Source organism: Artemia sp. Qi Xiang Cuo, chromosome 21, assembly GCF_049724085.1.
Source record: "Artemia sp. Qi Xiang Cuo chromosome 21, ASM4972408v1, whole genome shotgun sequence".
Lineage (NCBI taxonomy): Eukaryota > Metazoa > Arthropoda > Branchiopoda > Anostraca > Artemiidae > Artemia > Artemia sp. Qi Xiang Cuo.
Window position 1 is genome coordinate 12,244,300 of NC_142814.1, and position 14,768 is coordinate 12,259,067.

The window sequence follows — 14,768 nt, forward strand, 5'->3', positions numbered from 1 at the left end:
ACATTGTTGCCTTTGCTTTATATTACGAGTACCATGCTAGGATCCAAAACGGCTTGAGCAGAGTCTTTGAAGGAATGACCTTCCATGGCTTGAAACTTTTGGTTGTATCTGCCATTCGTTTACCCTTTGCTCAACTACGGCATGTTATGTCTTAAACCCTTGTGTTTTGCAGTTCAGTCATGATACTTTTAGTTTTATTGCGTTTATTCAAAAATGGAAAATGGAATTTAGACAGTGCCTAGCACTTCCTGATATAGCTGAGCGCTATCTGATTTACCCTAGCAAAGGAGGAACAAGTTCATTACTTTTTAATAAGGTAAAAAGCTGCTTGAAGCAAATAATGTCAGATTTCATCAAAGCAGAAGCTTTCGCTCGCACCAGCCCATTTGCTATAGACGTTACAAAGACTGATAATCTGCAAAACTTCAAAGACGTGTATTTTGGAGCAAAATTTGAAGTGAAGATCAGTAAGATGGGAGAAAATCTTGAACACCAAATATTGAACAATGTGCTGTTCAAATTGGTCACTTTCTATAAAAAAACTGGTGTTTGCAAGTTAAATAGCGAATCAGTACCTATGATCCTGTTCTGAATTAGCTCAAATGTGTTAATCTGACAATTTTCAAGCTCTGGTAAGATCCCCTCTATTGCTTTGATGCACAGTAGACTTTCTAGATCTATTCGGCACACTAAGATGTTTCACAGTAAATTCACCTTTTTGGTGATTAATTCTAGAAAAATGGTGATTTTTATTGCGCTCAGTGGCAACCCTGGAGTCACGAATGTAACCTCGGTGGAAACCGTGCCTCTAAATTATGTTTATTTTTAGCTGGAGTAAAACCCTATGCATGCGCTTTGACTGATGAACATCAGGATATTAATCCTCAGTCAGTTCAGCAGTTCAAAACCAGGTTTGCCACCAGACCAAAAAACTCGTAACGTCCAAAACTCTAAAAAACGTAACTTTTGATAGGAAAGTCTCTTTTCAAGGCAGGGTGCCTTAATTTCGCTATCAAGAGCGGCACTTCATGGAGGGAGGGGACATTTGCTGCCTGTATAATTTGAAAAATATATTTTCACATAATCTCATTAAAAATGCTCCCTTCAACTTTTAAAAGGAGCCTTTTTTAAAGCTTAATTAAGAAGTTTGAACACCCCTCCTCCTTTCTAAATATCAATATCAAAGATTGCATTTTTATTTAGAAAAACCTAGATAAATAAGTGAGAGATAATTGTTTAGGGCGTAATTTAAAACTTACTTTTTATCATATGCAGCGCGCTAGCGCTGCCTAAGAAGAACGATGTGGGCACAATGTGTTTTTTTTTCTTCAGCCGGGCACTTCGTATCGAAGGAGTTGTCGTAGAAACTTCTAAAAGGGTTCATACGATGTGAAATTGGAGTGGCTAGTGCCCTTTTTTTAGTCGAAAGTGACTGGAGGGCAACTAGCCCCCCCCCACGCCCATCGTTGCCATTTTGTTCAGCGTAGTTGATTTCCGGACAGAAAATATGTTTTTGAGGAGGACATTCCCACACAACCCTCGGGACAAGGGTGTTAAGTTATGCCCTGAGGGCATATAAGAACGATGTTGGCACAATGTACTATGTATTATTGCTTTCTCCTTTAAAGCGCCGGGCACTTCGTATCGAAGGGGTCGTCGTACAAACTGCAAAGGGGGTCTCATTCGATTGAAAATTCGAGAGGCTAGTGCCCTTTTTAATAGTCGAAAGTGATTGGAGGGCAACCAGCCCCCCCCCCACGCCCATCATTCCCCCAAACACATCCAATCAAAATTTTGAGATTGCCATTTTGTTCAGCGTAGTTGATTTCCAGATAGAAAATACGTTTTTGAGGAGGACACTCCCCCAAAGCCCTCAGAGCAAAGGGTTTTAAGTTATGCCGTGGGGCATATAAGGTTTTTATAGAAGGCGTTATCGTAGAAACCTCAAAAAAGGATCATTCGACTTGTAATTAGAAGGGCTAATGCCCTTTTTAAGAGTCAAAAGTGATCGGAGGGCATCTAGCCCCCTCCCACGCCCCTCATTCCCCCAAACACATCCAATCAAAATTTTGAGATAGCCATTTGGTTCAGCGTAGTTGATTTCCAGATAGAAAATATATTTTTGAGGAGGACACTCCCCCACAACCTCACTTTTGACTATTAAAAGGGAAGGATTATAAGTTATGCCCTGGGGGCATACAGGGTTCTTATTTAAATCCTTATCGTAGAAACTTGAAAAAGGGCTCATTCGATTTGAAATTCAAAGGGATAGTACCCTTTGTAATAGTCGAAAGTGATTTGAGGGCAACAAACCCCCCTCTCACGCCCCACCTTTTCCCAAAACACATCCAATCAAAATTTTTAGATAGCCATTTTATTCAACGTAGTTGATAGTTTTGGAAATTCAGCCATTATGGATTGCAACCCCTCCCCTCCGAGGTGTTATGGCAAGGACTTCAAACTATGCCCTGGGGCATATAAAGTTTTAGTGAAAGAACCGTTCTAGAATCTTTAAAAGGACGAAATCATTTGGAAATTAAGTAGCCTAGCACCTTTTTAAATAGTTGAGTGATTGGATAGCGACTAACGCCCCTCTCAGGTCCACCATTTTTCAAAACACATCCGATCAAAATTTTGAGATATCTATTTTGTTCAACGTAGTTGAACGTTTTGGAAATTAGGTCTTTTAGGATGATAACCCCCTCAGAGCCCTCAGTTGCAAGGGTTGTAAGTTATGCCCTCTGGGCATATAAGGTTTATATAGAAGGTTGTTGCATAAATCATAGGCAGCACCGATCGCGCTGCCTAAGTAAAGAACGGGGACACTCGAGAACGAGCGCAGAAACGGGGACTAAGTAAAGAGGAGGACACTCCCCCACAACCCTCAGTGCAATGCTTTTAAGTTATGCCCTGGGGGCATATAAGAAGGATGTTGGCACAATGTATTATTCATTAATTTTTTCCTTTAGAGCTTGGGCACTTCGTATCGAAAATGTTGTCGTAAAAATTTGGAAAAGCGCTCATTCAATTGGAAATTGGAGTAGCTTGTGCCCTTTTTAATAGTCGAAAGAGATTGGAAGGCGACTAACATTCCTCTCACGCCCACCATTTCCCCAAACACATCCAATCAAAATTTTTAGATAGCCATGTTGTTTAACGTAGTTGAAAGTTCTGGAAATTCGGTCTATGAGGATGGCGACCACCCTAACAGACCTTAGAGTAAGGGTTGTAATTTATGCCCTGGGGCATATAAGGTGTTTATAGAAAACGTTGTCGTTTCCAAAAGGGTGAAAGGCCTAGTGCCCTTTTCAATAGTGGAAAGTGATTGGAAGGCTTGACATTTTTATAGTAAAGATCAAAGTGGGTATAATGTATTGTTTTTTGTTGTTGTTGTTGTTTAGACCAGGGCACTTCGCATCGAAGGAGTTGTCGAGGGAACTTCGAAAAGGGCTCATTCGATTGAAAATAGTTCTATATTCTATTTTCTAATAATTCCTCTTCTACTCCCACCCTCCCACGCAAACCCTCCCAATTCTGCTCTTAAAATTTAACCAAATCAAAATAGCGTAAGTGTATCCAAGCTATCAAAGAAAGTAAAAAGATTTTTTTGCGAATGGTACCAAGTTTTCCATTTCAGATCAACTAGAGGAGGTATGAAACTAAATTAAACACCACTATTTGTGTCCAGATTTTTAAAAGGGTGTCTTTTGTTAAAAATTGCTAAAAAAAAAATTCTCCAGCATACAAATAGCAGGCCAAACTATAAAGTCTTAAAAAAACCGAAAAGATTTAAAGTATTATTGTGTTTTTCTCTGAAAAGACTATGTCAATAAAGAACGAACAGAAATTAATTTAAAAAAACTTTTTCCACAAATTAAGTTTTTCAAAGAAAAGTAAAGAACTCCACTAAACAAAAATGAGCAAAAATAAAATCAAATAATCTACCAAGCGTGAAACTACCACAAATTAGCATCGATAAATAACATGAAACCCAAAACGAACAGAAATTACAATAATTAACCGAGTTAAACTCAAAACGAGCAGAAATTAACATAAGTTGGGCGCAAAACCCCTGTTCGTTCCCAAGGCCAGAACAAAATTTGCACTTTACTGAAAAAATACAAATGAATATGCATTGTCAGTTTAATATACATATACTGATATTTAGTAATCAAACTGTTAATATCATTTGATTTATTAGAGTTATAAAAGTAAAAACATTTATATTTTTTCAGTAAAGTGCAAATTTTGTTCTGGCCATGCGAAGGCATAGGGGTTTTGCGCCCACCTTTTCCCCAAACACATCCAATCAAAATTTTTAGATAGCCATTTTATTCAACGTAATTGAAAGTTTTGGAAATTAGGTCTTTAAGGATGACAACCCCTCTCCCCACAGCCCTCAGGGCAAGGATTGTAAGTTATGCCCTGGGGGCATATAAAGTTTTTATTGAAAGAGTTGTCGTAGAAACTTCAAAAGGGCTCATTCAATTGGAAATTGAAAAGGCTAGTGCCTTTTTTAATAGTTGAAAGTGATTGAATAGCGACTAATGCCCTTCTCACGCCCAGCGTTTTGCCAAACACATCCGATCAAAATTTTGAGATATCTATTTTGTTCAACTTAGTTGAAAGCTAAGGAAATTAGGTCTTTTAGGATAATAACCCCCTCAGAACCCTTATTGCAAGGGTTGTAAGTTATGCCCTGGGGGCATATAAGGTTTTTATTGAAAGCATTGTCGAAGAAACTTCAAAAGAGCTCATTCAATAGGAAATTGAAAGGGCTAGTGCCTTTTTTAATAGTTGAGAGTGATTGGATAGTGACTAACGCCCCTCTCACGGCCACCATTTTCCCAAACACATCCAATCAAAATTTTGAGATATCCATTTTGTTGAACGTGGTTGAACATTCTGGAAAATAGGTCTTTTAGGATGTATTTACTTGTACTTGTTGCACGTTCAAGCCGCATCCAGACTCATCGTGGCGCCCAGCAGATGACGACATGTCTCCTTCCATAGGTTTCGCTCGAGGGTGTCAGGCTCCACCAGTTCCAGCCACTGGCGATCCCAGCGACGGCCGTATTTTCGGAATCCCCCGATTGGCTCCAGATCAGACCTAACTGTTGCTAGCCCCGTCTTCTTTTGGTCTCCTGCCCTCTTCTTCCAAGCAGGTAGTGGTAGACATTTGAGGCATTTTTTGCTTATATGGTCATCTGGTCTGCGCATTGTGTTGCCAAACCATCTCAGTCTCCTATGCTTAACAATGTCAGAGCCAAGTGGGCGATCCCCACATCTTCTCCTAACTTTTTCATTCGAAATTCTATCTAAGAGGCGGATACCCATGATACAGCGCAGGCATTTGTGGTTGAATATATTCAAGCTCAACGCTTTGGCTGCTTTAAGTGACCACGTTTCACATCCATAGAGGAGGACAGACAGAACCATAGCTTCATACACTCAGAGCTTTGTGCGTAGCGATATGTCTCTCCGCTTCCAGAGATACTTCCGTAATTGAAGGAAGACACTCCAGGCTGACGATATGCCGCTCTGGATTTCTTCTGAAGATTCGCCAGTAGGGTTTACCATCGATCCGAGGTATTTGAACGACTGGACCTCCTCTATCTGATTACAATTTAGGGTCACAGGGGTTTCATCCATCCCATCTGTTCGCATGGATTTTGTTTTTGGTAGGCTTATTTGGAGACCAGTCGAAAGTGCTTTGACTGCCACGTCATTTATCATAGCCTGGGCTTCTGTAACGGATTCAGCAAGCACGTCCACATCGTCAGCATAGTCAAGATCTGTGACGGAGAAGGACGGGCTCACTGCAACGCCTTTATAATTGTCCAGGACCTTGAGGATCCAATCGATGACGAAGTTGGTGAAAGGACAAAGCCTTGACGGACACCTTCTTCGATCAGGACCAGATCTGAAAGATCGCCATCGACTCTTACCCGGGCCTTTGTTCCAGCATAGTATGCGTCGAGCAGATTGATGATCTTCTCAGGCACACTGTCCTCTCTCATTGCCTCCCATATGGCATCACGATGGACCGAATCAAACGCGGTAATGAAGTCTATGAAGATTTGGATTGTTTCCTGCTGGTGTTTAAACCGTTGTTCAAAGATCTGTCGCAGGCTAAAAATCTGGTCATAGCAACCCATACCCGGCCTGAACCCTGCTTGGTTGGGGGCTATCTAAAAATGGCTGTTTTTAGATAGCCATTTTATTCAACGCAGTTGAAAGTTTTGGAAATAAGGTCTTTAAGGATGACAACCCCTCTCCCCACAGCCCTCAGGGCAAGCGTTGTAAGTTATGCCCTGGGGGCATATAAAGTTTTTATTGAAAGAGTTGTCGTAGAAACTTCAAAAGGGCTCATTCAATTGGAAATTGAAAAGGCTAGTGCCTTTTTTAATAGTTGAAAGTGATTGAATAGCGACTAATGCCCTTCTCACGCCCAGCGTTTTGCCAAACACATCCAATCAAAATTTTGAGATATCTATTTTGTTCAACTTAGTTGAAAGTTAAGGAAATTAGGTCTTTTAGGATAATAACCCCCTCAGAGCCCTTAGTGCAAGGGTTGTAAGTTATGCCCTGGGGGCATATAAGGTTTTTATTGAAAGCATTGTCGAAGAAACTTCAAAAGAGCTCATTCAATAGGAAATTGAAAGGGCTAGTGCCTTTTTAATAGTTGAGAGTGATTGGATAGTGACTAACGCCCCTCTCACGGCCACCATTTTCCCAAACACATCAATCAAAATTTTGAGATATCCATTTTGTTGAACGTGGTTGAAAGTTCTGGAAAATAGGTCTTTTAGGATGTATTTACTTGTACTTGTACTTGTTGCACGTTCAAGCCGCATCCAGACTCATCGTGGCACCCAGCAGATGACGGCATGTCTCCTTCCATAGGTTTCGCTCGAGGGTGGCAGGCTCCACCATTTCCAGCCACTGGTGGTCCCAGCGACGGCCGATTTTCGGAATCCCCTGATTGGCTCCAGATCAGACCTAACTGTTGCTAGCCACGTCTTCTTTTGGTCTCCTGCCCTCTTCTTCCAAGCAGGTAGTGGTAGACATTTGAGGTATTTTTTGCTTATATGGTCATCTGGTCTCCGCATTGTGTGGCCAAACCATCTCAGTCTCCTCTGCTCAACAATCTCGGAGACAAGTGGGCGATCCCCACATTTTCTCCTTACTTCTTCATTCGAAATTCTATCTAGGAGGCGGATGCCCAGGATATAGCGCAGGCATTTGTGGTGAAATATATTCAAGCTCAACGCTTCGGCTGCTTTAAGTGACCACGTTTCACATCCATAGAAAAGGACAGAGAGAACCATAGCTTCATACACTCGGAGCTTTGTGCGTAGTGATATTTCGCTCCGCTTCCAGAGATATTTCCGTAATTGAAGGAAGACACTCCAGCCTGACGATATGCCGCTCTGGATTTCTTCTGAAGATTCACCGGCAGGGTTTACCATCGATCCGAGGTAATTGAACGACTGGACGTCCTCTATCTGATTACCATTTAGGGTCACAGGGGTTTCATCAATCCCATCTGTTCGCATGGATTTTGTTTTTGGTAGGCTTATTTGGAGACCAGTTGAAAGTGCTTTGACTGCCACGTCATTTATCATAGCCTGGGCTTCTGCAACGGATTCAGCAAGCATGTCCACATCGTCAGCATAGTCAAGATCTGTGACGGAGAAGGACGGGCTCACTGCAACACCTTTATAATTGTCCAGGACCCTGAGGATCCAATTGATGACGAAGTTGAACAAAATGTGTGAAAGAACACAGCCTTTATGTAACCCTTACTTAAAGTGGACAATATCTTAAAGATCGCCATCAAATCTTATCCGGGTCTCTGGTTCAGTATAGTATGTCCTGAGCAAACTGATGATCTTCTTAAGCACATTCTTTTCTGTTATTGCCTACGACTGTATATCATGATAGACTCAATCAAACGCAGTCATGAGGTCTTTGAAGATTTAGATTGTTTTCAGTTGGTGTTTAAACCTTGTTCAAAGATCTGTCGCAGGCTAAAAATCTGGTCATAGCAACCCATACCCGGCCTGAACCCTGCTTGGTTGGGTTGCGTTCGGCTGTATCTGGTGTCTCTGAATGTATTTAAAAGTATGACTGCGGACAGCTTGGCAGCAACTGGAATAAAGGATATACCTCGGTAGTTTCTGCAGTCCATTCGGTCTCCTTTTTGAAGATAGGGACAATTATTGAGGTCTTCCAGTCATCTGGGATGTATTCATTGTCCCAACCTTCGGTTATCACGCTATGAAGTTCATCCACCGCCACTTTGGGGAGAGCTTTTAGTAACTCTGCAGGAATCCCATCTATTCCTCGGCTTTTATGGTTTTTCAGAACTTGGATCGCCTTAATTACTTCATCCCTGGAGGGTGGGTCCGTACATACATTTTCATAAGCCTGGTTGTGCGGGGGGTTCTGCGGTTCTGTAAGGGGTTGCTTTCGATTACTATTGTCTCCTGGTCTCAATAGCTCTTTGAAATGAACTCGCCATCTTTTGATACGTTCCTCGCTGCTTGTGAGTATTTTCCCATCTTTTGCCTTAAGCGATGGGATGGTAGTTTGCTTCTTCTTCCCAGTGCATTCTCGAAGTATCTGATAGAGTTTTCGTGTATCTTTCCTTGATGCGGCTCTTTCCATATGACTGGCAACATTAGACCAGTAGGCTTTTTTGTCAGCTCTTGCTGATTTGTGACATTCTTGTCGTAGCACTACTATTATATTCACTATAACAGTGAATATTTTTATATTCACTAATATATTCACTATTAATAGATGAAACCCAAAAACAAACAGCAAGTAAAATGAATTATGAGGGTAAATATAAATACAACAGAGACTACTACTCATGAATAGATTAAAAAAATAATTACAAGCAGAATCTAATCTAAAAAGGACTATAATAGATGCTAAATATAAATACTGGAATAATTTTGCAAATAATCTCTCCAGAGAAACACATGCGCCAATTATACATAGAGTCATAAGCCACATCTGTGGGAAAAAGACTTCCCCCAACCCACTCCTGTATGAGCTTATACATAATAATACCCATTTTGACAATGATAATGAAAAAGCTAACCTATTTGGAACTCTTTTTGATAATAAGCTAACATCAACTAATCAAAGCAAACTGTCCACAATTCCTACGAACCTAAGTTACCAACCACGCCCAGGATCTGAGCACATAACTAATCCATTTTCAATCCAGGAATTGAATTATGCAATACATCATATTAGGACCAAAACTAGCGGCAGCTATGACAATATACACCCTACATGGATAAAGAATCTCACACCTTCATACAAACAAGAACTACTAAATTGTTATAATCACGCATGGGCATCTTCTAGGTTCCCCAATATATGGAAATGTTCGTCCCTCCTACCAATCCTAAAGAAAAATAAACCAAAAGATAACCCTGAGTCTTATAGGCCCATAATGATTACTCCTGTGATGGGGAAAATAATGGAGAAAATGATCTATCACAGACTCCTCTGGTTTGTTGAAAAAAATAATATGATCCCTCAAACTCAAACGTGATTCAGGAAACACCACTCCTCAACAGATGCTTTCATTTTTCTAACAAATGCAAAAAAGAATCTTTCTGAAATAATAATGTCCTATTTGCAGCTTTCCTTGATTTTGAAAGGGCATATGACAATGTGAATTACCAAAACCTTTTAAACAAACTTGCAAACCTTGGAGTACCCCCTAAGCTAGTATCTTTTATTAAATCCTTCATAGAAGCGCGAAGTTTCATCGTTTGTGTTGGTTCAGCCTCTTCACCCCAAAACACAATAACCAAAGGCCTACCTCAAGGAGCAGTCATCAGTTGCATCCTATTTGCCCTATATCTCTGGGACATAACCTACCCCACACGAATCTACAATATGCTGATGATCTGGTGCTATGGTCATCTGGCAACACCTTTCAGATAGCACAGTCGAATCTGCAAAAGTCACTTTTCCAGTTTGAAAAATTCTCTCAACATTCAGATTTACCCATTGCACCCTCCATGTCAAAAATAATCCAATTTCACCGGAAGCGAAACCATGTTAATGCAAAAATAACTCTAAATAAAACAACTATTCCAGAAGATAATCATATTAATTACCTAGGTCTCATGCTTGACCAAAAACTTAATTTCCACCTCCACATTTCAAACACAATAAAAAAATGCTATAGAAAAACAAATATACTAAAAAGACTTCTTTCCACACCCTCGGGTTGTAAAGAGTAAACCTTACTCCAGTTTTATAAATCACATATAAGACCCCATATTGACTATGGGCTCATCGTCTATGATGCATGTGCAAAGACCCAGATGCAAAAAATTGAAACAACACAAAATGATATAATACGTCTCATATTTGGTCTTAGGAAACCCACAAGCACCAAGTTTCTGCTTATGGAGAGTGGATTAACAACAATCAGGGAGAGACGTAGGTTTCTCTTGACAAAACATCTTAAAAAAATTGAATCAAATAGCTCACACACCCTACATAATTGGTTACGAAATCCAGCCATGTCTAGAGGCATTGCAAATTCTTATGCCAATATTCAGAAGAAGTTACCCATACCAGCAAAGTCTATAGCACCCACTTTCCCCAGATCCCTCCCATGGAATTGGTCAAATCCCATAATAAATAATGAATTCTCAAAGTGGAATAAAGATTTAAACCCCATTGCTTTTGTCCAGAAAAAATTTGCAGAATTTAATACAATTACCTATAAAAATAACTTCCAAATATTTGAGGATGAGTCAAAAATGAATGAGAAGGTTGCAAGTGGTTTTATCCTTCCTCACCTGAAAATTGCGATGGGCGAGAGATTATATAATAGTTTATCTATAATGTCTGCTGAGTTAAATGTCATAATCCTGGCATTAGAACACCTTAAGGAAAACCAACCTTTGATTGCAAATTCAAATAATATTATCATATATTCCGACTCTCTATCAAGCCTTGAATTGCTTGCCTCAGCTCCTCAATATAAGTTGGACATTGACACTTATCATTGTCTCAGTATTATTGATAATCTTGCTTCAAGAGGCATAAAAACTTATTTTCAGTACATTTCTAGCCACTCTGGCATAAGTGGTAATCATCAGGTTGATGAAATAGCAAAAAATGCTGTAAATATTGACCAGCCAAGTGGGAGACCAATCCAAATTAGTGATATTTACCGATGGTGGCTATCAGATATTAATTTTAGTAAGATTAATACTATCCTTTCCTTCTTCCAACAAGTATCTTTCTAAAATTTATCATAGAAGTTATTCTGGCACAAATGGAATAAATTTCCTTGCATTCTCATATAAATTTTCTAATTCAAGTGGTTCAATCCCCCTGTCTCCTTTTTGAAGGCACTGTAATATGAATAATGAAATAATTTACCATTGCCTATTTGAATGTAATATGCTGACGTCTGCACAATATACCTTGCATTGTAAACTGTTAAAATGCTTCAAACACCACAAAATCTCACTATCAGCCAAGAGCCTAGCCAACTATACCTGCACAGAGAGCACAGAAATCGATATCTATCATCTTGTATTTGAACTCCTTGAATCAAAAGATCAACTGAAAGATATCTGAGAATATCTAATAAATAAGAGACAACCAAGACAGTAGCTCTGTAGCCCACAGAGTGAAGCAAAAAGAAGAGGGCTAAATAGTACCAACTGAATAGCCCGCCTGTTGTGAATTAGAAGAAGAAGAAGAAGACGAATCCCGAAACAAAAAGATTTTGAAATAATTAGTCAAACTAGAAATCAATGGAAATTACCAAAAAATAAGAGAATGGCTACTGACCCCTAAACCCTCCAGAGGTCATTTAAGCTAAACTTGCACTAATATCTGACTTTTGTTTTAATTGGTGGGGGTTGAATCATGCAGATTCTAGCTTCAAATTTTAAGCTTCAATGTGGCATGTGTTCAAGACACGCAAGAGTTTTGCATATCACAAGCCGATTGCCAATTGTAAAGGAAGTAGAAACAAAAATAATTATTTACATTGAATCAAATTACATGATGAAGACGGTGGCATTTACAGTAACGGTGTTAGAAGAAATTATTGACACAGCAAATTTGGTATTTGATGAGGATCCAGCATGAGGTTCACCCAATGTCTGTTTTTTTTTTGCACGAGAAAAAAAGTTGAATTAATCATGTTTGTTGTAGGTGACTCTCAAAATAATTTTTATTTTTTCAAAAGCATGCTACGCTAAAAGAAATATTTGAAGTTTATATTTTAAAAGAATTTGTTTAGCAAATGGTTAGAAAATCCGCAAACTCTAAATTGACACCGAAAAATTTTTTACATTTCACAGCTTTTGTTCAGAATTTTGTAAGGTTATAGGTATATTTGCAGCCTAATTCGAAAATTTATGATGATTCAGTTTCCGAAATTAGTGAAAACACGGTAGTTTGTTAAATTTTTACAACTCTCATTGCAGTTGGTTAACGAAACACAAAATTCTTGTTTAAACAAAAAGTATACTACGCTGAAAATGTTTGGAAATTTGCGGAATTGATAGAAACTAAACATTAAAGAGGGCAAACTTTACGATATCGACTTAAGTTTTGATTTACTCAATTGTGGACAAAGTGGAAAGCAAGTCAACCAATTGAAGTGAAATAAAAAAAAAATTCTGTCGAAAATTAATTTTTGTACTTTATTGTTCTTAAAATTATCGAAATTGTTGAGTATAACCCATTAGCATATACCATAAGTCTTATACTTTGTATATTCTATAAATTTTTGGGACATGACGAAAAATTAATTAACCAATGAAAATGCAAGAAACCTGTTTTCTCAACATGAAATAGAAAAATATGGTTTTTAAATTTCCGAGTGATTTGGCCTTATGTCCTTAGAACATTAAATGAGAATCTGGTTGTTTCTCTAGATAGTTTTGTTGATATTTCGGGAAGCTTATCATCCATAAAACTGAAATTAAACCCCAAAGTGCCAAATGGAAACGGGGCAAAAAAAAACGACAAGATTATGTTCGGACTTGAGCCCTTGAAGCTAAGCTGTGGCTAAAAGGCTTAAAGTTAAATATAGTTCAACTAAAGTCAAAGGTAAAAACAAGGTTAAAAAGCACTATTTCTTAGCTATCTAGCATTGATTTTACATTTCCTTTCCACAACGTAAGCTATTTAACCCAAAAATGTAAAATGGTCACATAATAGTTACTCACTTTACTTTCGGCAAGAACAAGACAAAGATGCATCTTGTCCTGCACCAATGAGCGAAGTGACGATGGATATTTTCCAACATGAATAGTCAGAGATTGCTTCTTCTGTCATCTCCAACTGATCCTTACCCAAGAGAAGCCCGTGTCGGCGAAAGCTACCATAAAGTTCTGGTCATTCTTGAATGTCTGCCAGAGATTGGTTTCCTTGCCGCAAGCCCTCGGTTTCAAAGTTGGTAGGTGGTCAAAGGTGAGGACACCATATGATATGGTACCAATTGGTTCTTCGTAGCATACCTCCAAGAAATGTCAGCCATTTTCTTTCATAGTCACCGACAGGGGTCTTTTGAGACATAGGATTTTAAAATTTCTATTTTTGACATATGACATCATGAGCTAACCCGTAGAATATGGTTGATGCAACGATGATCCGTAGAATATGGCTGATACAGCGATGATCGGATGCATCTAGGATGTGAATTTCTTCTGCCTTTAGAGGCCATATTTCACAAGTGTAAAAAACGAATAGTGTTCTTATCCACGTTCATCTTAGTTTTCAATCTAATCTCGTAGCTTCTACTGAGGGATTCTTCATACTTTTGAGCGTGCCCCGTATTTTCCCTATTCATGCTAACAGAACTCCTCTAGAGTATTGATGGCTTTACCCTCCAGTTTAATTTCTGGGTCATTGGGGTTCTTTGTTCTATCCCCCTTGTTTTGGTGTTGCCGACAATAAAATCTAGCTTTCTTTGATGTAAAGAGAAACACGAGTGACCTTTTTTTTTTAGAATTCTACAGACGGACTACGCAAAAGGGCTTCATAGCCTACAAAGTTGAGGTCTATGAGAGTGATTGATTTTCTTTGCCTCTCTACGAATACGAAACCCTAATAATTACAATGTGAATTTGCCGTTGCCCTGTCAGCGATGTTTTTGAACAGGACTGAGGAAAGAGGGCGCACTTTTTCTTGCTTTTGACTTGACGTCAAATTCCGTTGTATATTTGTTGGGAGATCGTATTTGTGGATTTAAAGGCTACTTTAATATTTTGATCAGGTCTGGTGGCAAATTGTTCGCTACTCTGATCTTGTAAATGCCAGCTCAGCCTTATAGCAATCAAGCCCTTCAACAAAGCTGATAAAACATATGAAGACTAGCAGATAAAATATTTGATACTGTTGTAAAATCAGGCAGGGGATAAGAATATGCTTTTAGTAGACTCTAACGGCCTGAAACTAATTTCTTATGCCTGGTGAAAGTGTCATTTGAGTCTTTCAAGCACTTGAGTAACTAAATATGAAAACTATTCATGCTGTTGTCTGGGAAAGATATATCTTATTAGTTTGAACTAACCACCTGCTTGCCGTTTTTATAGGACAGTACCAGTACTAAGAGCTTCTAATCTCTTGAAAATTGATCTTTCTCCCATATCCGAAGCGGGATGTCTTTCAGTTGGCAAAAGAGAGCCGAAGATAATTTGTATATTTTGGCAGGAATGCCAGCTTCTCCAGAAGTTTAGCTTTTATTTATATTT

The 14,768-nt window shown here is 38.9% G+C and overlaps 1 protein-coding gene across 1 annotated transcript; it reads right to left on the minus strand.

Annotated features, from left to right (window-relative positions):
* Positions 1-5,816: 5,816 nt before the first annotated feature.
* LOC148939241 (uncharacterized) lies at positions 5,817-14,663 on the minus strand. The gene is made up of 3 exons (XM_089106823.1): positions 14,618-14,663; positions 8,268-8,759; positions 5,817-6,070 (listed from the first exon to the last, which is right to left on the minus strand). Exons 1-3 carry the CDS (start codon positions 14,661-14,663, stop codon positions 5,817-5,819), a joined length of 792 nt encoding a protein of 263 aa, XP_088962949.1.
* Between the last annotated feature and the right edge of the window lie 105 nt (positions 14,664-14,768).

What these genes read in the sequence shown, in the direction of transcription:
- LOC148939241 (XM_089106823.1), bottom strand. Translation starts at nt 14,663, where the DNA reads ATGGGAGAAAGATCAATTTTCAAGAGATTAGAAGCTCTTAGTACTG. An exon ending in ATTAGAAGCTCTTAGTACTG is followed by an intron (nt 8,760 to 14,617) that starts GTACTGTCCTAT and finishes TCACTGTTATAG; the next exon opens with TGAATATAATAGTAGTGCTA. An exon ending in TCATAGCGTGATAACCGAAG is followed by an intron (nt 6,071 to 8,267) that starts GTTGGGACAATG and finishes AAATCTTCATAG; the next exon opens with ACTTCATTACCGCGTTTGAT.